The sequence below is a fragment of the Capra hircus genome, chromosome 16 (genome assembly GCF_001704415.2).
Source record: "Capra hircus breed San Clemente chromosome 16, ASM170441v1, whole genome shotgun sequence".
NCBI lineage: Eukaryota > Metazoa > Chordata > Mammalia > Artiodactyla > Bovidae > Capra > Capra hircus.
In genome coordinates, this window is record NC_030823.1 from 45561909 (window position 1) to 45589897 (window position 27989).

At 53.6% G+C, this 27989-nt stretch overlaps 1 protein-coding gene across 5 annotated transcripts in view; it reads left to right on the forward strand.

The window, feature by feature from the left end:
* ACOT7 (acyl-CoA thioesterase 7) overlaps positions 1–27989 on the forward strand; it is a 109382-nt gene that overhangs the window by 55581 nt on the left and 25812 nt on the right. For all 5 annotated transcript variants that reach the window (XM_013970256.2, XM_018060440.1, XM_018060439.1 and 2 more), the window contains 4 exons: positions 4287–4443; positions 8931–9022; positions 13471–13585; positions 20217–20303. In XM_013970256.2, the coding sequence (XP_013825710.1) occupies positions 4287–4443; positions 8931–9022; positions 13471–13585; positions 20217–20303 (451 nt within the window). The remainder of the gene's footprint in view (positions 1–4286; positions 4444–8930; positions 9023–13470; positions 13586–20216; positions 20304–27989) is intronic.

Genomic DNA, 27989 nt, shown 5'->3' on the forward strand with positions numbered 1-27989 from the left:
TGACTGTATACAGCGTCTCCATCTTCAGCTACAAAGAATATAATTGGTCTGATTTTGGTATTGACCATCTGTTGATGTCCAAGTGTAGAGTCGTCTCTTGTGTTGTTGGAAGAGGGTGTTTGCTCCGACCAGTGCGTTCTCTTGGCAAAACTCTGTTAGCTTTTGCCTTGCTTCATTTTGTACTCCAAGGCCAAACTTGCCTGTTACTTTGGGTATCTATTGTCTTCCTACTTTTACATTCCAGTCCCCTAAAATGAAAAGGACATCTCTTTTTGGTGTTAGTTCTAGAAGATTTTGTAGGTCTTCATAGCAGCCTCTTGCAGGCAGAGCTTGGAGAATTCCAGAAGGGGCCCTCAGGCTGTGCCCTCATTCTTGCCTGGCTCTCTCAGCACTTGCCTTTCCCACTTTGTGCCAGCAAGTGGTGCTGTAGCCCCACAAATGTACTGAGGGCTGGAAGCCCAGCAATTCCCTCAGGTTGTTTCAGCCTCAGGGGTGGTGTGACTGTGGGCGGGTAAGGAGGGGGTGGGGTGGGGGTGGAAGGGACAGGCCCCCCTTGAATCAGAGGGTGAACCCACATGCTGTGCTTGCCTGCACAGCCCCTGCTGCATTGCCGCTCTGGGGCCTAACTCCAGGACCTTTATAGAACAGACTCCTGCCTGTCTGAGGCTCTCCTGGGAAGGGGTAGACATGGAGGTCCCCGGCATCCCTCCTGAGAGACTTGTTCTGTGGGTTTGGGGTGAGCTGGGGAATTGGTCTGTTCGCCAGGTGTCAGATGAGTTCTCACACAGGTGGGAGAGCTGTACTTTGCTGCTGTAGGTGGTGGCAGGTGGCCAGTGGGAAGGGTGCAGACACACCAGGGCTCGAACTATCACCTGCAAGCCTGACGACTCCAGTCCCCGCAGGAGGGTGCTGTGAGGACCAGCTGCCAAAGTGAAGCCCGGAGCTGGCACGGGATGCACCGACCCTCGGGAGGTGCCCAACCAGCCCAGGGGTACCTGTGCTAGCACGCCCAGTGTCCTCAAAAAGCCGGCTGGTTTCTTGGTTCTGATAGAAAGTCGTAAAAGTGCTGGGTGTTGTGATTGGCAGTGAAGTTCAAACATAGGACTATCTTTAGTGTCATTTGGTTAATGTGGATTGAAAAGGAAGCTGATTCCATGATATATTAAGAGCTATTACAACTCAACAGCAAAAAATAAACAACCCATTTAAAAAATGGGCAGAGGAACTGAATAGACATTTTTCCAGTGAAGATGTGCAGATGGCCAGCAGGCGTGTGAAGAGATGCATGCTCACCATCAGTAATTGTCAGGGAAATGCAGATCAGAATCATGAGGTGCCAGCTCACGCCTGCCTGAATGGCTGTCATCAAAAAGACAACAGATAGGAAGTCTTGGTGAAGATGTGGAGATAAAGGGACCCTTGCATACTGTTGGTAGGAATGTAAACTGGTGCAGCCCCTGTGGCAAAGAACATAGAGGTTAGAGCTGATGGGCTTCCCAACGGGGCTAGTGGTAAAGAACGCGTCTGTCAGTGCAGGAGATGTAAGAGATGTGGGTTTGATCCCTGGGTCAGGAGGATCCTCTGGAGAAGGGAATGGCTACTCCAACATCCTTGCCTGGAGAATCCCATGGACAGAGGAGCTTGGTGGGCTACAGTCTATGGGTTCTCAAAGAGTCAGACACGACTGAAGTGACTTAGCATGCACGCACATATGATCCGATTATTCCACTTCGAAGTATTTATCCAAACAAAACAAAAACACTAATTGGAAGTGGTATTTGCACCCCCTTGTTCATGGCAGCCTTATTTGCAGTAGCTGAGACGTAAGACAACCTAAGTGTCCACTGATGGATGAATAGGTAAAGAAATTGTGGGAATTCTGTGGTAGTCCACTGGTTAAGACTGCAGTTTCACTGCTGAGGGCCCGGGTTTGATCCCTAGTCGGGCAACTAAGATCCTGCAAGCTGCACAGCCCAACCAAGAAAAAATAAGAAGTTGTGGTGTATATATATGTACACTGTGGAGTGTTATACATAAAGAAAGATGGAATCTTGCCATTTGCAACAACATGGATTGACCAGGAGGGTGTTAGATAAGTGAAATAAGTCAGATGGAGAAAGACAGATACCTTGTGATTCACCCAGAGGTGAGATATAAAGAAGAAACAAAAAACACATGAACAAACCAAACACAAGCATATAGATACAGAGGACACAAAACTGGTTACTAGAGAGCCTGGTAGGCTACAGTCCATAGGGTCGCAAAGAGTCGGACACGACTGAGCCACTTTCACAGAGAGAGGAAGGGGCAAAGTAGAGGGGGGCCGGGAGCAAGGTGGGTGAAGGGATCATTGCTCAGTGATGGATGGAAGCTGTATTCCTGGTGGTGAGCTCGCTGTAGGGTGTGCAGAAGTAGAAACAGAACGTTGTACACGTGAAACTCATGCAATGTTATAAATCAGTGCGTGTGTGCACGCTGTCATGTCCGACTCTTCGTGACCCTGTGGACTGCAGCCTGTCAGGTGCCTCTGTCCATGGGATTCTCCAGGCGAGAGTGCTGGAGTTGACTGCCACGTCCTCCAGGGGATCTTCCTGACCCAGGGATTGAACCCATGTCTTTTGCTTCTCCTGCATTGGCAGGTGGGTTCTTTACCACTTTACCACCTGGGAAACCCTATAAACCAATACTACCTCAATAAAAACTGAACCTACAAAAACTTGGTTTTCAGGAGTCCTCTGGCATCCAGTGGTTAAAACTCTGCAACACACTTTCTTTTGTATATACATATGTGTGTGTATATATATTTGACTGCACAAGGTCTTAGTTCTGCAGCATCTTTAGCTGTGGTATGTGAACTCTTAGTTGCAACATGTGAAATCTAGTTGCCTGACCAGGGATCAAACTCAGGCCCTCTGTGTTGGGAGCTCAGAGTCTTAGCCACAAGACCACCAGGGAAGTCCTAAGACTCCTTGTTTTTATCGCCAAGGGCCTTGAGGAACTAAGATCCCACAAACTGTACACTGCATGGTGAGGCCAAAAAACGAAAAAACACCTGATTTTCAGTGCTGGTGTGGAGAGGTGCTGGAGCCCGGCGAGCACTCTGCCCTATTGAGAAGCACTGTGGGAATACTTGGTAAGGTATTTGTTTGCTTCCGCCCAGTAAACCATCCACAGGACCAAAAATGATTTAGATAAAAGAAAGCTCCTCACAGGGTTATTCATAATAAGAAGCAATTGAGGTTGACCCAAATCTAACAGAAGAATACTCTGTTTTGCCATTAAAAAATATCCTTGCAGTGGAGTATTGCGAAATGGCAGCCGTAGAAAGTGTTAAGAAAAGGAAGGAGGAAGTGAGTCCCTCATTTTCATGAAGCGTGAGCTCCCAAGGGTTCCCCTCGTGGCTGGGGACATAAGCCTTCTTGTTCCTTTTGAGTTTTGAGTCATGAAAATGGGGTTATGTATCTAAAGGATAAAGAACATTTTTTAAAAAGGGATGTGATTGCTAAGAGCTTGTCATAACATAGGCAGGTTATTTTTCTTCCTGTTGAGTGAAAAAAGCAGATTGTGAAAGTGGATATTTAGCATATACACAGCTAGGTGAGATTACATATGGCAACTAAAGGTGAGTATAAGTGACAATTAAGCATGACTATTAGTGTCAACTATATGCTTCAAACCGCAAAACGAGGAGCCAGGCAGACAAGTGAACCAGTAAAACCCGTATTCTTGGGACAAAAACCCTGGAAAGAAAGATCCCAAAGTAGAAGGCATGGTTGTCTCTCTATGGGAGGGGTGAATTTTCCCTGCTCTACTTTTCTGTACTTCCCAAGTTTTCCATAATGAGTATGTATGCCTTTTTTCACTTTCCATTTTGCGAGTAATAAGTATCCTTTGTAGAAGTCAGAAAAGAGAAGTTGCTTGGAACCCCACCACCCAGGATCACCTGCATCAACAGCTTTGCCCTGTTGCCCCCCCGGCAGTGCTTCATTTCCTGGTTTTGCATTTAGGAGTGCATGCTGACAGTAACTTGCTCTAGTTTATTCTTTATTTAAAAAAAAACTTTTGTTTCTTTGGTCATACCACCCAGCATGTAAGGTCTTAGTTCCCTGACCAGGGGATTGAACCCATGCCTCTGCAGTGGAAGGGCGGAGTCCTGACCCCTGGACTGCCAGGGAAGTCCCATGACTTGCTTTACTGTAACCGTGGGAAAAAAACCAAGGGTTGTTTTAGGGGACCATGTCCAGGGTGGGGCCATGGGATGGCTGACCCGCCTCTGGTCTTTGCAGGAGCGCTGCGTGGCTGCACTGGCCCGGGTGGAGCGCACGGACTTCCTGTCGCCCATGTGCATTGGCGAGGTGGCGCATGTCAGCGCGGAGATCACCTACACCTCCAAGCACTCGGTCGAGGTGCAGGTGCATGTGATGTCCGAGAACATCCTCACAGGTAACGTCCACTTGCAGCGATGGTGGCCTTGGGGCAGGCGCAGCAGCCATGGCTCCTGGCTCATCCTGACACTGTCTGTGATGAGCTCCCTGCATTCCCACCTCCACCTGTGGGCAGTGACAGCTGCGTCCTCACTCTGCAGATGGGAAATGGGGGCACGGGCCTAGTTAGGCAATGAGCTGGGTGTGCGGCCCCCCTCCCTCTGCCTTCCTGGGGTAGGGGCTGGCAGCCAACTGGGCTGGGCAGAGGGGTGGCAGCGGGCTGGGAGGGCACCAGCCGCCTTCCAGCCCTGCTAATATGCACCCAGTGCCCCGCCCCCGCCCCCTGGCCCCTCACTGCTCCTTGGAGCACGCTGGCCTGGCCCTTGCTCTGCTCCCTGGGGGCCCCTGCAAGCCAGGCTTCGGGCTCGTGCTCACTGGGTGAACCTTTGACTCGGGTTTGATCTGAATATTCTCTTCCTCAGAGTGGTAACCATGGAAACCCTTTTTCCTACCCCCACTGGGCGCTACAGGGGAGTGTGGCTCCCGTTCAGTCGCTGCTTTTTATAACCAAGATGCTCATGAGGCAGGCAGCCCCTTTGGTGCCCTTGCTGCCCCGCTCTTCATCCCAGCCCACCCGGTGTCCCGTCCAGAGAGGCCCTGCTGGCTCTGGGGGAGGGAACTGCCTGGGTCCTTGCCCCTCCTCTAACACCCCATCCTCAGCCATGGCTGCCTGCAGAGTACTATGCTCAGAGATCTTCATGGGGCTCCAGGCTTCTCCCCCACACAGGCCAGGCGCTCAGTTACCCATCTAGAACATTCCGATGACCGCAGCAGGCCCAGCCGCCGCATAGTGAATGGTGCAGCTGAGGCAGAACCTGGGGCGGGGGAGTGGTCAGCTGGCTTGTGCCCCGTGTTCTGATCTGTGGCCTGAGCTCTGTGTTCGGGGCAGCTCCAGCCTCAGAGACCTTGGATGCTGGTCTCAGGCTGTGGCACAGAAAGGAGTCCTCTGGTCCTGACTTCCCACATGGGGTAGCAGCCCACCATCCCAGAGAAGGCCCCTCCCATCCCCCCCACCTGCCTCCCCCATGCCTATCCCCACCACAGTGACCCAGTCCCGCTCTCCTGGCCTGAGATGGGAGTTGAGCCTCCCCGCTCAGGACCCAAGGGAGGAAATGGCTGGCTGCACTCCTGGCTTCTCTTGAAATTCACACTTAGTTGATAGTGTTTTCAGCAGTGGTGGTTTTTTCATGACAATTTTCTGGTGTCTCAAAACAGAGTAGGGGCCTGCTTTACAGATTCCCGTCATCTAGGCCCCCTTTCTGCACATCAGAGGCTTCGGCCAGGGAGGAAGCCTGTGAACAGAATGGCATCACACTGAGTGAGAACGAGAGGCAGGGGATAGGGGGCCTCTTGGGCTTTCAGACTGGAACTCACCTCTGCCGAGTGGCAGGGATCCTAGGATCTTGGCTCCTTCCACCAGAGGTGGTTCTCAAGGGGACACACTTGGGTGTCACAATCAGGGTGATGCTGCCAACTGCCTGGTGACCAGCCTGGGTATCTGCAGAGGGAGGCTGAGGAGACGCGCTGGACTGCTGATGTCTGAGGGGAGTGGGCACGTCCCCTGCCCCTGCAGCGTCTGTTGGCTCATGATGGACAGGGACTCAGTCCCTGATGAAGGAGGAGGGAAGGAGGGAAGGAGGGAGTGGATGAGTCGCTCCTGTGCTGAGAGGAAGCCAGCAGGGGGCGCTGTCTAGAAGGAAGTGCTCCAGCTCGCTTTCTTCTTTCTTTGCAGGACCCTCCCTCTGTGGGCAGGAGTGGTCAGTGCTCACCCAGTGCCTGTGCTAGCGACACGAAACCCCCTGCTTTGTGGTCAGGATGCTCTCCACGTGCCCCCCCACCCCGCCACACACACACCACACACACACGCGCACACACACACACACCACACGCACACATACAGTCCCCAGCGCGCGCGCGCACACACACACACACACCCCCACACACGCACAGTCCCCAGCGCACACACACACACACACACCACACACACGCACACACACACAGTCCCCAGCATGCACACACACACACACACACACACACACACACACACACACACACACACACACACAGTCCCCAGCTGCCCTGACCCTGAAGGGTGGGCACACAGTCTAAGCTGCCCCAAGGATAGAAGCGGCTGTGCAGAGCACAGCCTCCCGGAACAGCGGGCAGGCTGCGGGCATGTGAGGGGGACAGAGGCCTAGTAGAGGAGGGGCCGGCCAGCACTGCCCAGCTTTTTGACCCGGGGGAGGGCCGAGGCCGAGGGAGAAACCCGAAGCTGGATCACAGGGTGGATGCGGACACTTGGAGCCCTGGGGCTGCATCTTCTCTCCACGGCTTGGTCGCCTTGCCCACGAGCCCCTGCTGCAGGTCCGGGCGCCCTCCTCCCACCTTGATCTTACATCTGGGTCCTCCTCTGGGTCTTGGCACCACGTCTGTATCTCTGTCATCCTCTCTCCGTCTTCCCATGTTTGGGTCTGTGTGAGTCTCTCTTACCCTGGGACCCCGTGTCTCAAGGTCTTCCTGCCTTGATGCGTCTCTGCCTGCATGTCCGCTGGGGTGTGAGGGCAGGCTGTGTGGCTGCCTGGTCCAGAACAGGGCTTCCCGAAGGGGCTTTGAACACGGCCAGGTGGGGAGACCAGGCTGGGCAGACAAACAGGCGATGAGGCTGAGCCAGGAGGCTGCTCGCGTGCCATCTCTGTATTTCACAGCCCCTGGAGGCCCGTTCTGTGCGTCCCCCTCACTCGGGGCCGCGCCGCCTTCAGGAGGCAGCTGGGCGAGCACGCGCCCAGGCAGACAACCAGCAAACCTTTGCTCATTCATCTCCGGCAACTGTCAAAATATTAAGTTCACTGGGATGTGATTGCTGCGAAGTTGCTCCAGAAAATGGCTGGGAGCCTCATAATTTCAGAATAGATATTTTCAGTGCTACCGTTGTCTTTTGGTGGCTTTATTGAATGATAGAGAAAGCACAGTTTGAGTGTTTTGCCTCATTTGCTCCATGGTGTTCGTTTGGGTTTGGAGGAGGGCCACTCGGCGTTTCCGTGGAAACGGCCATCAGGCTGGCTCTAGCTGAGTCGGACAGGAAATCTTTACTCCCCAGAGCAGGTTGTCAGAATCACTCTCCATCACAGAGCAGTGAAGATATTTTTCCATGATGTCTGCCTGTGGTCCTGGTGGTGCTGTGGAAACGTCCTGGTGGGCCTCGCCCTCTTTCTTACCGACCTGCCAGGGCTCAGCCTGGACCTTTGGTCTAGTATAAGGGAGTAAACGGAGGCCCCACGATCGCCTTGGGGGGGCAGGTCAGAGGTACTGGTAGGAGGCATTTAGGGCCAGGCCCCCAGGCTGCTTCCTCTACTCTGCTTACTCTCTGTCCTGAAGTTCTCCTGTTCTCTGCTACATGCAACCTTCCACGTCAAAGAGGCAACTTTTAATAGGCATCCTCGCAAAGATTAATACTTTCCTGAAATTATGGGGTCTGGGAGGCATCGAGCTTCTGTATGAACGTAGGCAAGCCCCTTGACTTCTCCGGGCTTCAGTCTCCTTCTGCACAAGTGAGGGGTTGTGGACCCACAGGGATCTCTGGGCTCTTTTGGCCCGTGATATTCAGCCTGGACAGCCCTCCTGCCCTGGGAGCCCCACTCTGCCCTGAGGCCAGGCTCAGTGCCCAGAGAGGGTTCTGTTTCTTGCCCTTCACTCCAGAGCTGAAGCCAGCAGCCCACAGCGCTCTCTCAGCCCCGACTTGGGAGCATCTGGAGTGAGGCTGATTCCCCCCAACTGTGCCTGGTGTGGGCCCCCTACTGGGAAGGGGAGCCTGGTGGGGGGCAGGTTGTACTCTGGCTGTGCCCCATGGCCCCACCTCCATGACCCTCAGCCTCACATCCATGAGCTGCCTCCTGCCCACCCAGAGCTCTTCTCAGTGGCCTTTAATCCAGCGGATGGGTCCTTCAGAGGACGTTCCTGTTCTGTGTGTTGTGATGTCCAGTTCCTCAGTGGGGCCTTCTACCATGAGATCCGTCAGCCGGGATCTCTCGGTGGAGATGGCGCCCATCCTGGCTTTGTCCTGCTTTTCCCTGGGAGGAGGCCGAGGCCAATCTGCCCACCCGCCCCCCACCCTAGCCCTTCCCTCCCCCTCCCTCTGGAGGCTCCTTGGAGGCTTGCCTGGAGTTGGCGCCCTCCAGATGTGGGCCTTCTGAGTTAGAAAGTCCTAGAAAGCCGGCAGGCCCCCCAGCTTAGACCAGAAGATTTGAAATCTTCCCAGCAGCCTCAGTGTGGGGCAGCATGCTGGGGCAGGGGCTCCCCAGCTGGGGCCTGCGCTTCCCCCTAGTCTGTGCCCACACTTGCGCCTTGAGGCTGAAGGAGGCCTGGGGGTGGGGGCCAGAGGTGGTGTTGGCCCTGCCTGCCACCCTGCCGCCTCCTAGGCCATTCCTCACATGTCTTTCTTCTTTGAAGGTACCAAAAAGCTGACCAATAAGGCCACCCTGTGGTACGTGCCCCTGTCGCTGAAGAATGTGGACAAGGTCCTGGAGGTGCCTCCGGTTGTGGTAAGGAGACCCTGCCCACTTTTCCCAGGCAGAGGGCAGGGGGGACCAAGTCTCAGGAGATTTAGAGGCATAGGAGGAGGAACGTCCCTTCATACAGAGAAGGCCAGAGCAGCTGGCCTGGGCCCTGCAGATACCAGACCCCCCTTGGAGGGCCCTGGTCAGAGGCAAGATGGGCAACAGAACTGTGCAGGTGGCCAGTCTAGGGGAGACCACAGTCCTGGGGAGACAGGCTGAGACATCCCCGCTATCTCTCCCGCCGTGTCCACTTCCTTCCTTGGTTTCTCTAGTTTGGGTTTTTCTCTGGACAGACACATCTATGCATGAAGAGACTTCGTCGTGTTCATGCCCAGGTGCCCCACTGCAGACAGGCTCGGGGAGCAGGCGTTCCGAGAGGGAAATGAGGCTGATAGCTGATAGAGGGGTTTAACTCCTCCCCTCACAGTGCCCCACCCCTCCTCCTGTGTCACCCCTGGATGTTCCAAGGACATCTGTGACCCGCTCTCCCTGGAGGCCCGGTGCTCTGCTCTCACCCCTGCGAGGACGGGCTGTTCTCAGAGAGGCCTGGGCCTGACTTAGCTGTGTCTGCCCCTGCCGGGAGCTGTTTTCTGTGGCTGAGATGTCCATAAAAGAAACAGTAAAGTGGGGACCCAGGCAGTTAGGGACTGTATCGCACTCACAGAGGAGCACTCCCTAGTCTCCTCCCCGCCCCCCTGCCACAGGCCCTTTCCACTCTCAGTCGTGTCCCCTCACCGCCCATAGGCCTGGGGCAGTGGGGGCTTGCTCCCTGTCACCTTGCCAGGTGGGGGTCTCCCAGCCCATAGCTCATGTCTGACCAGCACGCTGCCTGCCCGGTCAAGGCCCTGGGGAGTCGGGGGAGGGCCACTCAGCTTCTGGGCTCCAGCTGCCCTTAAGTCCAGACTTTTGAACAGCATTCCCGGTGACAGGCATTCTCCCCACATGGACCGGGAAGGGTGCTCAGACCTTGGTCTGCATCTGGTTGGTGGTCCTCGGTTTGGTACTGTGAGGGCAGGGTGGTGGTGTCCGCAGCTCCGGGCTGCCTGTCCCTCCACGTGTGAGGAGCGGGCAGGTGCCAGGGGCCAGATTCCCACATGTCCCGTCTGTGTGAGTTTCCCGGGAGCCCCTGGGACACAGCCTGGGGGCTCGAACTGCAGTTCATTCTCCCAGTTCTGAGGCCAGAAGTGCAGAATCACAGTGCGGGCTGGGCTGCGCTCCTGCCGGAGGCTCTGGGCCGGAGGTGATCCTTCCCGTGTCGTCTGGTTCGGGCATTCCAGACGTTCCTTGACCTGTGGTCGCATCCCTCCAGCCTCTGCCTGTGCGGTCACCTGGCTGCCTTTCCGTATGTGCGTGTGCGCACACAAGTGCACGTGTCTTAACTAATTATTCCTGCACAGACCCTAGTTCCCAGATAGGTCACATGCTAAGTCCCACGTGGACAGGAATTCTGACAGGCTGCTGTTGAAGCCAGAACACTGGCCTTCAGTCCAGCCCACTTCTCTCTCTCTCTCTCTCCCTCTCTCTCTCTCCCTCCCTCCCTGTCTGCACCACCTACCCACCCCCCACCCTCCACCCGCCACATTCTTCTTGGAGCTGCTCTCTCTGCTGCTGACCATTTTGTTATTTTCAAGCAGCACTGACTAAGGGGTTTTAAGACCCAAGAAGCAGGCTGAGTCTGAGGCTTAGTGACTGTCTCTTTAGAAAGTACAAGTGTGCTTATCCTCGCTTTCCTCTTTCCCACTAAGCACTTGATGTTAAATTAGCCACATCTCATGTAAACACTCAAACGCCATTATTTAACTTTTAGATTTAATTTTCAGATGCTGCACAGTTTTAGAAGTCTCCAGCAGGGCTTATCTCTGGCTTCAGTAGCCACGTGATACGTCTTCAGGGGTTGCTGCTGAAGGAAGATTCCTGGGTCAGGCACATCAGCTTTTGCTTCCTTCTGGCTCCTGGAGGCAGGGATTGGGGTGGGCCTGGGTGCTGAGAGCTGGTGGGTTTTTAGCCAGCAGGGGAGGGGCCAGCAACATTGGGCTCTGCTGGCTCCTATTTCCCTCCCACATCCTGGCGTGGGCCCCCAGTCGCTTTCCCATTCCCTTTGTTTAGCCGGGTTTGATGAGACATAAATATCAACTCTGCCCATGTTGCAGGGGGTGTTGGAAGCATTCCACTGGGTACAGAGAGAGCTCCAGATGGGAGAAGCTGTGTGGCTTACAGCTGCAGCCGTTGCTAATATTTATTTGCGTTTTCTACCCCCCCAACATGTGCTAGGCCCACGAACAAGCCTTCTCTTGACTCAACATATGGGTCTGCTGTTTTGCGGGGCACAGCCCATCTGAGTCCTGGAAAGCCGGGCTCTGACTCCCAGGAGCACAGACACTCAGGTGCTGGGAACTTGACCGTCCGGCTTCCTAGGTCCTGCTAGCCTCCTCTGGCCGACCCCGCACGGATAGTGGTTATTTATTGAGTACATACATCACTCTGCCTGTGCGTGTGTATCTTACGTGTCTCACACATGCAGGTATGTTATGTTGATCCCACATACATCCCACACATACATATACATAGATATCTCACAGAGCATACATCGCACACGTGCACACATACTGCTGTCACACGTACATGTGTGTGTGTGGATCGACCACATGAGTGCCTCTTCCTGGGGAAGCCCAGCTGTCCCCTATGGTGTCGCTCAGCAAGGACTTCGTCACTATGCTCCACCTCGTCCCCCAGGGACCAGGGACTTTGGTGACCCTATGATGAATCAAGAGACCTCTGGTGGCTTGGGGACAGCTGTGGTCCCAAGAGGCTGGGGGAGCACTGGAGAGTAGACTCTGGTTTTTATTGGTGTGTCAATGTGAGCTTGAGTCAAAAGGCTCACTCAGACTGTTGCCTGGCATGTTTGGGCAGTCTTCTGCTTCGAGTCAGCTGAGTCTGATGAGCCCCTGCGGATGAGTGGGTGTCAGCCCATCGAGAGCATGCTCTTGTGATGTGTCCCCAGATGTTAAGTCAGCAGGAGGCGTTGGTTTGTGAAGAGGCTACGTTTTCTTGGTCCTCGTGGCTGGTGTCAGAGCCAGGGCCCCTGTCAGCCCCCACGTGAGTGCAGAGTTCTCATGACCCTGCTGGACACAAGGATTTATTAGCCTGGAGAGGTTGGCTCCTTTTTAAAAAATCTCTTTAAAGGCATTTCTTGAGGACATGTTAAGTCGTCCTTCCGCTTTCCTAGAAAGGCACAGCACAGTCTCTGTTCTTGGAGGCCTTGCCCTGTGTGGTGGGCCATGAGGGATCGTCTGTCTGTGGAGGGAGAGGCTGGGGCTCCATGGCGCCCTCAACACCCACCGTGCTTTGTTTCTTTAGGACATATCACCCCATTCCCTTCAAAGCCTCCTTCAGAGGCCGACTCTCAAGCCCAAGATGATGGTAATGAAGCCATTGAATGTGTTCAGACTTGGGTGGTTTTGCAGCTGAGCCACTTGCAAGGAAAGCAAGATATTTAAAACCAGCTTTTGAGAGAAGGTCTGAAATTGCAGGGTCAGAGAGGAGCACGCAGGGCCCTGAGCCCAGCTGCTTCTCCATGGGCTGAGTGGGAGATGCAAGTGGAATGGATGGAAGGGCAGAGGTCAGAGCCCATCAGGAGAGTGGCCAGGCAGGGGTCAGCAGGGAGGCCCTGAGGACCCCAGACCTCCCCGATGGATCCTGGGACAGAGGGTATTGCCTGCACTGGGCCCTAGGGCAATGGGCACCAGAGGACGCAACATTCTCCATTATGCCACGTTTTATTTTCATGTTTATATTTACCTTCTTGGATCAGAATACCCATGATCCATCAGGAGAGCTTTGGTGGGTGCTCCTTATATACCAGCAGCCTGCTTGAGTGGCTGGGAGTCAACGGAGTGAGGGTGCCCAGTGTCTGGGGCACATGGGGACCTGCCCTCTTCTCTCCTGGTCTTGGGGGCAGCCTTTCTGGGGCTCCCCGACTCTCTAGTTCTGTGTCTAGGAAGGACTGGGGCAGCTATATGTAACATGGAAAGTGGCTGAGATTATCAGTGTGATGTTTTAATGATGAAAAACTGGGAGCAGACTAAGTGTCCAGATATTATGGATCCATCACATAAATTATGGCAGGGTGATACATGAGAGGAGGGAAGGCTGTGACTTTTGAGCTTCACGTACAGCACAGCAGAACCTTTTATACACACGGGTAGAAAAGCAGTTCCAGGGAGGACATCACTCAAACATCTGACCCAGACTCTCTTATCCAGGGAGGTCTCCGTGGTATTTCCCCCTCCTCTGTGTCTTCATTATTTATATCGTGCATATATTGTCAGAGAAAGAAGGGATAGTTCCAGTTGCAGGAAGGAGGGGCACATGAGAGGTGACCTGGGGGCCAGGCCTGACCCTCTCTCGTTCTCCCACCCTGCCCCGCCCTGCAGTACTCCCGGCAGGAGCAGGAGGAGGAGGGCCGCAAGCGCTACGAGGCCCAGAAGCTGGAGCGCATGGAGACCAAGTGGCGCAACGGGGACATCGTTCAGCCCGTCCTGAACCCAGGTAGGAGCCGTGCTGCAGTCTGGGGGCCGAGGCGGCAAGGCCTGCTCATGAGCGTTGTCTTGCTGGGGCCAGTGCATCCCCAGGTGCTGTCTTATGGGGCACCATCCCTTTGACCCTGCATCTCCCAAGCCCTGTCCAAGTGGCGCAGCTGACTGGGGCTGGGGGACAAGCCTCAAGGCCTCGGTGTATCTGCTGCCATGGAGTGCTGATCGGGAGGCCCCCGTAGGGGAGGGGCCCCGCTGCCTGGGCAGAGGGATGCACACCTGGCCACGAAGAGTTTGTCCCTCTAGTTTACCTGGAGTGCGTTTTTGATGGGGTTTCCAGCTCATAAAAAAGACAGAATGGCTGACTTCCTTGGTGACGCAGTGAATAGGAATCCACCTGCCAATGCAGGGGACACAGGTTCGATCCCTGATCCGAGAAGATCCCACATACCGCAGAGCAACTAAAAGCCTGTGAGCCATAACTATTGAGCCTGTTCTCTAAAGCCCAGGAGTCACAACTACTGAAACCCCTTGAGCACCCTAGAGTCTGTGCACCGCAACTGCTGAGCCCATGCACCTATAGCCTGTGCTCCACAACAAGAGAAGCCACTGTAATGAGAAGTGTGCACACCGCAGCTGGAGAAAAGCAGACGCAGAAAGCAATGAAGACCCAACACAGCCAAAAAACCCCACAGAATGGCAGCAGCATTTCCCACATTGTTCTGCCCGGGCCCACTGCCCAGACGTGGGTTCAGTATATGGACTCTGAGCGCCCAGACAGCTTGGGGCGCAGAGAACTCTGCCAGGCCCGGTTCCTCACGGCTGCTTCCTCCTGGTGCCTGGAGGGCTGCGGCCATAACAAAACCTCTGTCCACAGTCCCAATAGGTAAGGGAGGCTGTCCCCCGAGTCCCTGATGGAACAGATTCAGGGCTGGGCCTTGGGGCCTTAGCCTGGTGTTGCACGTCACCCTCCTCTGCGCACACCTGATCACATCTTCCTGCATGGAGTGTGGGCTGTGTGTCCTCTCCTCTCTGTGTTGACCGGGCTCCCACGGTGAGTGTCCGTGTTCCATGCTAGATTCCAGAGCAGCACCTCACGGGCCCTGCGTGCGGGTGGTATGGCTCCTGATCTGGCCCTTGCCTCCTGTCTGAGGACCAGCCCCAGGTCACCCCTTCCTCGCTCGATGCCGCTGCTCCATGAGCCCTGGGCTCTGCCCCTCCCCCGCTGATGAGCGCAGTGAGCTCCAGGGCCAGGGCTGGAGAGACTGAGGCTCTCGTGATGACTCCAGTGTGTCCAGGCCCTGGGCATGTGCCGCAGGCGGTCAGCGACCTCAGTCCCAGGCTCTGCTTTCAGGAGGGCGGGTGAGCAGGCAGGTCAGGAAAGGCACAGAGGGACATGGGGGAGTTGCGATATCTAAAGAAGGACAAGGACTTGGTGTTGGGGGAGTTCCTGGGAGAGAGGCTGGAGCAGGTTGAATGGCAACTCCCTCCCCTCAGGACACAGATTGCACCAAGTCCCTGGGCCCTGTGACTGCACCCTGATTCGTGTGGGGCGGGGGGAGGCTCTGCACATGGAATCAAGGTAAGGATCTTGAGATGCCCCAAATCCAGTGACCAGTGTCCTTCTCAGAGACAGAAGGGGAGCAGCAGTGTCAGCTCGAAAGCAGCAAAGAGAGGGGCTGGAAAGAGGTGCTGGCTGGCCTCTGAGGGCTGAATCCACCTGTCCTGGGGTGATTGCTGGCCAGTACTGGGACAGAAGCTGGGGCTGAAGGCAGTCTTGGGCTTTGAGGGCCATGGGGTTAATCCTGGCTTACTCCTTTAACTGACTGTCTGAGAAACTAAAATTACTCAGGGTTTTCAATCAGTTTAAATTCCTTCACTCGTGAGATTATTTTCTGTTTGCCTTCCTCTGATTGTAAATCTGATACATAGTATTTTTTAGGATCTCTTACTCTCCAGTGATATTACTGTAAGATGGCATGCTGAATCTCAAGCTTTTGTGATAGATTTTTATAAGCTCTTTAGTTTTGCCTCTTCTGGCCCTAATAAAAATGCATCTTTCTTGGCAATAGGGACTGACTTTTAACCACTTCTTAAAGAAGTCACATATCCATTCTCTGCAGGGTTTTTGAGCACTGCCTTGTGCACTTGGCACTGGGGTCTCCTAACACTTGTGCCCCTCCCTGTGGGAGGACCCCCACCCCGCCTTGAGGAGGCAGGCTTGACCTTGGACTTGCCACCCCACCACCCGCAAGTCCCCCTGGATCTGCAGCTCTCCGTTACTTTGGCAGTCAGAATCAGATTTCATCTCTCTGGCTGTTGCCTAGCAACCCCTGCGAGGGTCCAAGTTCATCTTTGAGGTGTCTTTTCAGAGAGTCTGGGAGTTTTTTAGAAGCCCAGTTTTTCTTACTGTGTTTCCTCCATCTGACAAGACAAAATACAGTTACCTTGAACTCTTCAGTTCATGACCATTAGTTGTCCAGCCTTAACTGTGTAGGGACTGTCTGGTCCTATAGCCCACCGTCCATTCTGGGGACTCTCGGGATTATGACAAAATTATCTCTGCCTCTTCCCTGGCCTTTGGGTTTGAAGCAGTATTCACCTTGAAGTCTGATCTCCACTGTCCCCAGTGTGCCCATTGCTAGGACAGCTGTGGTCTTTTTTTATCTGCTCGTTTTTTGGTTGTGCTGGGTCTTTGTTGCTGTGCATGGGCTTTCTGTAGTTGAGGGGAGCAGGGGCTGCTCTTCCTCACGGTGCTCGGGCTCCTCACCGCATGGCTTCTCTTGTGGAGCACGGACTCTAGGGTGCCTAGGCTCAGTTGTTGCCACACGCAGGCTCAGTAGTTGTGGCTCTTGGGCTTAGTTGTTCTGTGGCATTTGGAATCTTCCCGGACCAGGGATCGAACCCATGTCCCCTGCATTGGCAGGCGGATTCTTATCCACTGAACCACCAGGGAAGTTCAACAGCTGGGGTGTTGATGAGTCAGACCATCCCCTCATTCTTGGGCTGGGCCTGGCCCCTGCCTCCCTGAGCTCAGCCAGTACCTGACTACCCCTGCTGGCCAATCTACTCTGAGCCACCCACAAGAGTGCTTGGTGCTTGCCTGCTGGGGGCTGGCCCTGGATGGGAGAGCCTTCTCCCTGGGGCCCTGCCAGGCCCTGTCACCCCAGCTCCCAGTAGCACTTGTCCTGGGGAGGAAGAGGGAGCAGAAGAAGGAACCTCTGGGCTTGGACTCCAGCTCTGCTTCGCTGGGGCTTAGCCTGTCTGCACCTCAGGTTCCTGCTGTGGGCTTGAAGTGGGGGGGGCGGTCTGTGCTTATCTCTGGCTGCCCTGGGGACCACTCAGTTTCCAGACAGCATTCTGAAATTGCAGGTTCAAAGATGAGGCGCACTGGTCAAGGCCATGGTAGCTGCTTACACTCTAAAATCTTAGTTCCTAACACTAGAGGTTTATTCCCTGTAAAGTCCTAATCTGGGGGATCTCCTCCAGGAGGTGGGGACCTTGGCCTCATAGCTCTGCCTCTGTGTCAGGTAGCTCCTGGCACCTCGAGAGGGGAAGGAGCAGGGAGGCTCTCTGTCAGGGGCTCGGTGGGTTGGCCCTGGGTCGGGACACTTCTGCTCACTCTCCTGTGGGGGCTGAGAAGTGTGGTCCAGGTGGGAAGCAGGCGAGGAGACAGACCTGCCGGGTTCTCCCTCCTGGCCCCGTGTGTGCACGCCACCCTCAAGGACAGCAACCACCATCCTGTCCAGCCCCACGTCTGTTAGGGCAGCACTGGTCACAATCACGGATGACCCCTGTATGTCTGTGCCTTGCCCTCAAGCTTTGGAAAGACCCGTCTCACATTTCTCTCTGGTTCCCCTAAGAGACAGGGCGTAAAGAACAGGGGAAGGGCCACTGAGGATGAACAGGGACAGGAGGTGACTGTGGACCCCCCTGGCACAGTCCCAGCCTCTGGAGCCCCCTGCGCCCCCAGAGTTAGAGCTCATGGCCCAGGGAAGGAGCACTTGAGGATGTGTGTGCATTTTTCTTTCCTGTAAGAAGTTTGGTGTTTTCACTTGTTAAAAGCACATCAGTGCGAATTCCAATAACACTGAATTAGTAGACAGGGCTTAATTGATATTTTAAACATTACTACAGAACACGGGGGTGGGGGGCATCTCTTTGACTCGGTGGTTATAGTTATTTCAAATGGCTTGTCATTTGAATAAGTAGATAGTTGACATGACAAAGATTTTTGTGTACTATTTCCATTGTTTGAAATTAAAAAAAAAATCTTTTGTCATTGTCTACCCGCAGACCTCTTAACCGGTCAGAGCAGTTCTGAGAGCGGGCCAAATTTGAGGCTTTTCATTTCCATTCATGCTGTAAAATAGCTGCTTTGATATTTTTTATGAGCAGCACACAAAGCGAAGAAAGCGCCACAGGGTACTGCGTGGTTCTCGGTGCCTTTTTGTTCTTTGCAGAGAGAGGCCCAAGGGAGACAGTCCTTGAAGACTGGGGGTGTCATAGGGTGCTAGTGCTGCCCTGGAGTGTTTCTGTGATGGCTGTGCTGGCAGAGGGACTTAGCTGGTATCCTCTGTGGCCCTCAGGCTGTGCCCCTCCACCCAGTCGCCCCAGGCCACAGTAGGCGTGGCCAAGGGTGCACCTGACCAGCGGGGGCCATGATCTCCTGAGCAGAAAGAGGGTTTTGGGTGCTCTTCTCCACTTGGAATGAAATTAGGAATGGGGCAGGGCAGCGTCCTGGACGCCTTCTCAGGGCCTCCCTTCTCATCCAGTGTAGTGTGTCCAGCGATGATTCCTTGAGACCCAGTTTGGTTCCCCGATGATCGGGACTGTTCTGGACGACCCCGGGCCTGGGAGGCAGCTGGGAGAGGAAGCATCTCCTCCCGGGGGTCGTCTGCGCTGACCACAGTCCCCAGGGACACTGGGGGCCCTGGAGCTCGCTCCCTGAGCCGTGGAGCTATGTGTGCCGTCTGTTTGGTTTTAGACGGCATCCTTGTGCTGTTGCTCCCGAGGGGTCCTCATCCAGGTGGGTGGGCTAGAGGATAGAGTCCTCAGAGCTGGCCTCTTGGCAGGGCATTCTCCACCAGCTCCAACACTGCGACAGGCTGTGGCTTCAGACACGTCCCAGGTGGAGGGTCCACCCGAGGCTGGTGCCAGGACCTCCCATGGCAGCTGGCTCCGGCCTCTGCTGGTCACACGGAGCCCGGAGAGCAGGCAGGGGGAGCAGGCCAGTCGCCAGAACCCCCAGAGACAGAAGCTGACCGCGGATAACAATGAGAGCCCCGCGCCCTCCCCACCTCCCAAGCTGGAGCCGCTTCACGGCCTCCGCCCCAGCCGAGGGCCCTCCCAGCCAAGAGCACGTCAACATGGTCGAGTCCCTCCCGCAGGGCCCTCTTGGAACAGATGGCACTTCACATACGAGCTTGAAACTTGAGTCTAAATCTCCCTAAGCTGGGAGGCTTGAGAACAAATAGCAAATATCTTGAGTTTGGAAGTCAGTCCTCAAAACCCCAGCTCACAGGAACACAGATCTTCCTGCTTCAAGACCCCCGCAGACAACCACACCTCCTGGGATCCCACGTGGAGGAGCACCAGGCAGAGTCTCAGAAGCAACTGTTGACGCTAGGTGACCCGACCTGGGTCCTGAGCACTGTTACTTCCTGCAGAGGTTTTTCTGTCTACGTCCAAACACGGGAAGGACCTTTCTTCAACTTCAGGGTGTCTCAGCCATTCAGGGGCCCAGCAGGCTGGCTTCCTCGGCAGCTCCCTCTTGCTGGGGCAGGAAGGGGCCACCCTCTCTGAGCACCAGCTGTCTGGGCAGGAAACAGATGGGCGTCAGCCATCCTTCCCAGAAGGGTCTGGGAAGGCGGAAGCAGTCACGGCAGGGGGTCTGCCTAGAAGCCCCTTTGTTGAATTACTCACACCTGTCAGAAGAGTCAGTGTTTTGAGGGATGGTGTCACTTTCTGGAGATGGGGCTTTATTTCATCTTTTTTTTCTTTTAAGTGTAGCCTCTTAGAGATTTTCAGCAATAGCCATGCCTCATGGGTGAGGGGTGGTGGCTGGTGCTCTGGGAAGATGCACGGGGAACGCAGGAGGAAAAGCCAGCACCCCTTCCGGCGCTGCGTCTCTTGGGCCAGGTTGGCACCGAGGGCCAGCCGGAGTCCAGGGTGGGGTCTGGGGTCCCACACCTTCGGTGTCTCTGTCTGGTCCGGAGTCCTTACCTATTATTGTGTTTGACGAAGTCGCAACTTTCTAGAGGCTGTGTAATAAATTGCTTAAATGTTTACAGAATGGGGCCTGAAAGTCAGATTGGTGACTGTGTCCTAACAGATGGCCACACCCATCCTGGGGGCTTATAGCCCAGAGGTGGTCAGTGGCTGCCCATGGGGCAGGGCAAGGCCTCACTGGGGACACTGGTGTCCCCAGGGAAATGATGTCACAACCCACTATCCAAGTGGCTAATTAATCCTCAAGCCTTCCCCCCACGGACTGGAGCGTTTTGAGACCAGTGTTCCTTAGAGAAACCCCACCCAGGGTGGTGGCAATGTCCATGTGAACATCAGGACAGTGTCGCACTGCAGGGCCCTTCAGCTGTGGAAACCGATCAGTCTCGTGATCTAAACTCTCTCCTTCATGGTTCCAGAGCCGAACACGGTCAGCTACAGCCAGTCCAGCTTGATCCACCTGGTGGGGCCTTCCGACTGCACCCTGCACGGCTTCGTGCACGGAGGTAAGGACAAATGACCCTCGCTGGCCCTTCCCACTCACTGGTTCCTCGTTAATCCCCCCAGGAGGCCATGCTGCCATCTGACCCAGTTTAGGCTCTTGTGTTTAATGAAGTATGATTTTCAACTTTTAAGAAGTTGCATAATAAATTACCAAAATGCTGTCAACGCCTGTTTTTCAAACTGGTAAATGAAAGTCAGGCGGGTAACTGTCCTAACGGAGGGTCACATGCAACCCTGGGAGCTTCTGGCCACAAGAGGTCTGATGGCTGCCTGTGGGTCAGGGCAGGGCCTTAGGGGGAACGGTAAGGTCCCCAGACAGAGACAGTGTGACCCACCGAGAGGGAAGGGTCTTGCCTCTGGTGTTTGCCTGTGTTTCTTTCATTAATCAGATTCCACCTCAGACAGCACAGGCCTTGGAGCTCCCAGCTTGGGGATTACGGCTGGCACAAAAGAGGACTTAGCTCCAGCCTCACAGAGGGATGCTTTCTACTTTAACGGTGTGTGATTATCTTCTCTGTGATTTAAGGAAAATATGAATGGTACGTCATAATCCAGAGTTTAATGGAGATAATTATCTCAGATGACATTAAAGTAAACTTAAAAAAAAAAAGGTTGATGTAAAGAAAAAACATAAGGGGAAAAGTCGGAAAGCAGTATGGCAGTTAGCAGAAGTTGTGTGGGTGCTGGGAGTCTGGGCACTACTCCTTTTGGCATACAAGTAATTCCTCATCCCCCAGGTGTGATGGGCACTTGCACATGCTGTCCATTTGCACTGTTCATTTCCAATTGCCTTGAATGCCAAGCTTTCCTTTCTTCTCCACTGTGAAAACTCCTACTCATCCTTCAAAACCCCATTCCAATAGTGCCACTCCATGCAGGACTACATTGATACTTCTACCAGGGGATGCCTCCGGAGCAGGGCTCAGTCTTAACTCTTTGTGTAGGCTCTGGGGTTTCACACAGAGTCAGAGAGATGCTTTGCAGAAGCTTGTTCCGGAAACAAGAGACACAGGTCAGGCTCGGGTTGGAAAGCTTGGGGTGATAGGCCCTGGGCCTGTCGGAATCAGGGAATGGGCCTTGATTTGAGATGTGTTTTTCACATTTGTTTCTTTTTTTTTAACTAATCCTCTTTTTGTGTATTTCTTTTTCCAATTTCATGATAATTTTCCTCTTTGAACTAAGTGCTGGCCATAGTGCCCTTAGATCTGATGAACTTAGTCCTACCTAAGGGAAGCTGTACTTCAAGCAAAGGGTACGTTCTAGGCCCATGAGTGTTGTGACAGTCGGGGTGTCTTTCTACTTAGAGAGCCGCCGTGGCCTCAGCAGCTTTCTGTTCTTCACTAGCCCTGTATCCAACGGCCAGGCTTCTGGAACTGCTGAGAACTCTTTGAGACTCGTAGTGTCTAGTGCACTCCGTCGCATGCAACTCTTTTGCAACCCCACAGACTGTAGCCTGCCAGGCTCCTCTGTCCGTGGGATTCTCCTGGCAAGAATACTGGAGTGGGTAGCCATTCCCTTCTCCAGGGGATCATCCCAACCCAAGGATCGAACCCACATCTCTTTAGGCTTCTGCATTGTAGGCAGATTCTTTACCACTGAACCATCGGGGAAGCCTTATAGAGCTCTGTTCTACCTGAACACTGTGCTAGAATTTTTGCTTATTTCGTCCAGAATTTTTGCTTATTTTCATTCAGTAAACTTTTGGAAGTTTACTGAATATGGTATTTCTACCATCACTGTCTCCTTGGCAATAAGTTTATAATCTTCAGTCCGGTCTTTCCTCACATGCTTGAGGCATTCATGAAATGCAGGCAGCAAGGGAATTTTTGGAATCTTCTAGAAATATATGGCATTTTGTTCTCATTTATGGAGCCTGTGTGGCTGCATTTAAAACAGTCATTTTTTAAAATACATGTTAAAGAAGTGTTTACAATGGCTTTATGATATTTAGTGCCTATTTTAGTAGGGATTTTGTGCTCACGATTTACAAATGATGCTTCATAATTTTACCAAACCTAGTCTTCTCTTCTGATGCCTCATAACTCACCAGGAGTGAAGGAACAAAATAATCATCATCCAGAAAGCACTGAGCACAGTGGTCTTACTGTATTTCCTATGGAGAGAATGCCTTCACCAAGGATGGAGTCTAAGTCATTTAGATGAAAGTCTTCCATAAACTATATGTAATTCTGTGGATGCCAATCACAGGAGAAAACAGCGAAGTGAGATGGCTGCTAATTTCACTTTTTCAGTAATTCCGTGCTGCACATGTGTCTTAGAGAAACTTCTCTCCTGCCCTATTTTCTTTGGTTTGCACACATTGAGTAGTCTTCGTCTTGAGGACTGGCTCCTGCCCTGCCACTTAGGAAACACACAGTATAGCCCTGGGCAGCGGCGAGCTGGTATGAGATGTAGTGGGGAGGGCTGGAGGTCACTGATGGGGTCCAGGACTCCCATCGGCCGGGGGCTGTAGGGACGGGGCCTCTGATAACCAGTTGAGGGAATAGAAAAGATGTGGGGAGTGAACTGGAGGGTGCGGAGGACACTTATTTGCTGCGAGGGAAAGCAGCCTGACTGCTTCTTCTGGTGCTGACTTTCAGGGCCTCTGCAGCAGCGGCGGCCAGGCTTTGGGCTTCTTCCTTCTGAGTCCTCCCCTTGGAAGTTTTGGGATCTCGGTCCAGGAGAGGCTGTTCCCCCTCCGCTCTCCCTTCCCTGTGGTTGGCTGAAAGGGGTGACCTGGCAGCTGTCTGTGGGGTGTTTAGGTTCTTGTAACACTCAAGACCTTTTTATAAACTCACCCAAACCCCCATCCTTGATAAGAACACTTGGGGTAGGAATTGATTTTACTTCCCCAAGACTTAATGGGGGATCTTATTCAGAGGGGAGCCTGGAGGATCTTCCCCTGAGGTCAGGAGTCAGGCAGGTTAACATTGCTTCAGAGATTTTAGGCACCACAGTAAAACAGGAAAGAAAGCAAAGTCACAAGAACTGGCAGAAAAGAAGCAATTCTCTCTAGTTTTGCAGATGGCACAGTAACATACCTGGAGAGCCCAGGAGATTCGGTGATAAAAATAACTCAAATAATTAAAAATTCAGGAAGGTAGCAGCATACAAAATGAATAATAATAATTATTATAGAAAAGCTTGCCTGAAATAGAAAAGCTGCTTTTCCTTGTTGTGCTTTGCAGATTTAACTCCATCATAACACATGACTTTTTCACATTGGATGAAAAGCAGGGGTGGTTTTGTGCCTTTGTCTCTGATTCATCTTCTTAAAGGTCTCGCTCCTTCTCCCGTGTTGGTTCCTGAATGTCCTTTGCTGTGATTTCTCTCCTGGGGACTTGTCTTGCCTGGCCCTTTGTTGACTGTTTTCCACATGGCTCTCCCAGCCCAAGAGGAGCGTTGCCACCACAACTGGCCCAACGTGAAAGGAAGCCGAGACCGCTGGGCTTTTCTAAGACCTGTCTGGCCGTGGGGGCAGATCAGAGAGGGAAGACCCTGGAGGTTGGGGCCCTCAGCCTGGGCCCTGCTGCCCTGTGGCTCTCGGCTCTGTGCGCTCACCTCTGACTCCTTTCCCCTTGACGTGCCTGTTGTTCTCCTGCCTTGATGTCCAGCCTGGCCTTCCCACCTACCCCCAGTCACCCGCCCGGCCCCACACCCGTGTCTTCCTGGAGCGTCCTGAACTCTTCCCCGGCAGGCGGACACAGCCTTGCTGCTTCAGCCGCCGTGACCTCCATGCCTCCTCTCTTTTTAATGCAGTTTATATTGGATATAGCTAATTAACAATACTGTGACAGTCTCAGGTGAACAGCAGAGCAGCCCAGCCATACACATACCTGTGTCCGTCCTCCCCCAAACCTTCTCGTCCTGGCGGGACAGCTCCCCGCTTCCTGCCTCCCACGCTGACTGTGGTTTTCTCAGGCACTTGCCTCCTGGCATCCTATCTTCCTACCCTCCCTGGCCTCTCTCCCACAGTGCTTTTGGAGAAGGAACTCAGTGAACATCCTGAGTGAATAGAAGACATCTTTTGGAAAGATGGTTTGAGTTGACAGCACCAGGTGGCTGTGTCCTGAGTGATCAGCAGCTTTTCTCTGTTAGAATCACAGGCGGTTAACTCCAGCACGTGGGTTGGGCCCACTCGGAAGACAGGCTCCGCCCTGTGCTTCATTGCCCCTGTTGTGGCTGGCTCCTGCAGGGAACCCTCCCCCCATCTACCTGACCCAGCAGGTGCTGGCATTTCCTGCTCCACACCTTGGAGCGTCTACTCTCCATCCCTCTGGCCCGGTCCCTGGAGCCTCCTGCCAAAGCTGGTGGGCTGGTATGTCCCTCATGGTTCATCCAGCTGCCCCTGCTCAAGGCCCAGGGTCGCCCTCCCCTGCTTCCTCTGCCACCGCCACACCTGCAGTCCCTGTGCTGTCCCACCTTCCTGCCTGTCTTCCTTTCCTGCTGGCTTCGGAGACCCAGGCCCCATCCCAGCCTAGGCCGGCGGCTCCAGCCGTATAGCCCCTAGCTCTCCCCTGACTCCAGCTGCCACTCGAGGCCTGGGATGGTTGGCATGGAGTGTCAGACACAAGTCCTGGGTTCCTCCTTACCCCTGTGGTGGCAGCCAGACCATCCTTCTGGTTGTGAAGCCAAGATTCCTATGGCCTCTGTGACTCAGCCTGTCTCAAAAGCTCTCTGTCTTGCCTGTCAGCCAGTCCTTTGGGCTCCAGCTTCAAACATCAGAGTCTGAGTTCTCGCCGCTTCTACTGTCAGCTCCGGGTCTGCATGTTCCCTTGGAAATGGCCTCACATCTGGTTCGAGTTCCCTGACCGGTCTACTTGAAGTGGAAGGCACATTGAGCTGGGCCTACTCAGGCCCCACTGACAGCTGTCTGGAGGCCTGTCTTTGTCTTCAGGTCTCCGGAATAAGAGAATAGGCCTTTCCTGTCCACCCTGTGTAAGAGCCCATACCACAACCTGCCTGCTTGCCGAGCCCACTTTCCTGCCGTGTAGACCCGCCACGCCAGCCCTGGGGAGGTGGGGTGCACCGCAGAGAAGGGCCCAGGTGAAGGAAGCCTGGGAGACGAGGTATGGGGTCCATGGGGGAGGCTCCTGCGTAGGCAGCATCCACTGAGTGTTGCTAGGTGGCTGTGAAAAGGCGTCCTGTGCGGGGTGGAGTGGAGACTAGATTTCACTGAAGAGTACAGGATGCAGCCTGGATGCTCCTCTCAGTTCCATGACCTCGTTTCATTGGAGCTCCTCCCTCGTGATGGACAGGGCATCACATCCATGGCCGGGGAGGAAGCAAGGAGGAAAGAAGGCGTGTTTCCTCCTTTTGAGGAACTTCTGGTCTCCTAGGGTCAAGAGCTGAGGGGGCGAAAGCCGCTTTGGGCCCCTGATACTCTGTCATACGGCTGACGATTGCCTTGGCGACAGCCTCCTGCCTTCTGGTTCTCACTTTCTAAGAATCTCTGTTTCTGAAAACACCATCCTCTACTGCTAAGGCTCCCTGTTCATCAGATGACAGGGTGGGAGCTGGGGTCTGGTCACAACCCTGATGCCCCAGCTGCTGTGAACCAGCTTCTCCTAGGCTGGCCAGGAGGCTCCTGCTCACTGGTCAGAGGATGCAGCGACGCCCACCCATGACAGCTTTCCTCCTGCCCACACCTGCCTACAGGCTGCTCCCACGCCTTGGACACGGGATGGCTCCAGTCCCCCCTCTTACCAAAATGCAGAGCATCTAGCTTGAGAAACCTGGTCAGCCGTATGGCTTGAGTGTGTCCTTCTCTGCGAGTGGACTTTTGGTTTTGGTCACCTGTTACCAGCTTTTGTTTTCTCACTGGCTGTGATCATTGGTGGCACACCCCTGTCAATGTCCTTCCTGTTCCACATCAGGAATGTGAATTCTCCACTGTTGGTCCTCATCTTGAGACCACAGCCCAGATATGCAAGAGGAAGCTGGCAGCCATGGGAATGATTCTGTATCTTGTGTGAACTTCGGCAAGGTGGCCACCTCCCTCGGGGAGGGGGGCTTGTGTATAACCACTGCCCCCGTTCCCTGCTCTCCATGGAGTTTGGAACAGGAATCTGCCTGCCCTCCTTCTCCTGTTGCCTGATTAGAACAGGGAAGGCATTGATTCTCAAGCAGCAGTGAGCACTTGACTGACCTTCTCCAGCTCCCTGATACAGAATGTGACCAGTGAGACCTGGCCTCTTGACCAGGCAGCCCTTCTCCCTGGCCCCGGGTCTGCAATGCTCGGGGTAAGTGGGAGGCGGATGCCCCCTTTGTCATTAGAAGCGAGTCGTCTTCACTACACTGTGCATTAACCCCCAAATACAATCTTTATTAGCTGCCCTCGTTAATACTCCTTTGTCCTTGGTGTCAGAGACCTGCAGGTGCATTTGAAATTGGCAGTGGGGAGGGTGGGGCAGGGGAGGGTGGGGAGGACTTCCCTGGTTGTCCAGTGTTTAGGATTCTGGGTTTCCACTGTGAGGGGTACCGCTTCAATCCCTGGCTGAGGAACTAAGATCCTGCAAACGTTGCAGTGTGGCCAAAAAAATAAATTGATTAATTTTAAAAATAAATAAAAAGTAAAGAAACCTGGCAGGGAGAAGCCAGACAGTCTCAGGAGGCTGTCGCTCAGCTGGCTCTTAAAATAACTCCCCTTATAATTTCCAAAGGGTGGGCTAGTTAAAATAAGATGAACTTACTATCATTTTCTTAATATAGGAGGCCGGCACCCACACTCTGTCAGCCAGGATTAAATATAGAAATGGGGGCATTGCAAATCGCCACCCACAGTGCGGGCAGAGGTAGTGGCACCGAGCTGAGAGCCGCTAATGGCTGCTTTGGGTTTGCAGCAGGCACGACCCAGTCAGCCCAGTGGGTCCAGGAAGAGAAAATTAAGCCTCTGTTTTTAAGCTAGTCAACGTGTTGTCAATACTTTTTTTTAAAAAGGAAAAGGAGAAAACAACCTGTAAGCAGTTAATGTTAGATTCAGAAATATCTCTGGTACCTGATGTTTATTTGTATGATAGTGGGCAAGCAGGTCTTCTTTTTTTCCCTTCCCATAATTCCCAAAATGATCGCAGAACTGAAGGCCAGCTGATCCTATAGTTTTGTTTTCATCTTTTAAATGACGCATCTCGGGCAATCAGGACAGCTCACATAAGACTGTAACTTGCCAAATCCTCCTCCCATCGTCAGCGGTACCTGTTATACCTAACTGGGAAGCGGTTGGTGAAGTTTTTCAGCAGGAACTTAGAAAGAGGCAGTTTTGAGAAAACTCAGATGCTTGATATTTTAAATTGAAGTATTAAAAAAAGTAGAGGGGAGATGGTGGCTTCCCCTGACAGGACAGCGGTGGGAGGAAAGACAGTTACAAACCAGGCTACTGGGTTTCTGATTAATTTGTCTGTGTTGCATCGTAGCTGCAGCATGTGGTTCCCTGCCCAGGGATCAAACCTGGGTCCCCTGCCTTGGGAGCTCGGAGTCTTACCCCTGGACCACCAGGGAAGTCCCTGTTTTTGTTTTTAAACAAACCTTACTTTTCTCAGTGGACACAGTGATTGTAATATGTCTTGTCTGCAGTCATCGATAAGGGCATTTTGTGGTGACAGTCCTTCTTTGCAAATTTTATAAAGGAGTGAGATTATGTGGGTTTTATCATCTTATTTCTGCAAGGGCGTTTTCTCTTAGCAGGGAGA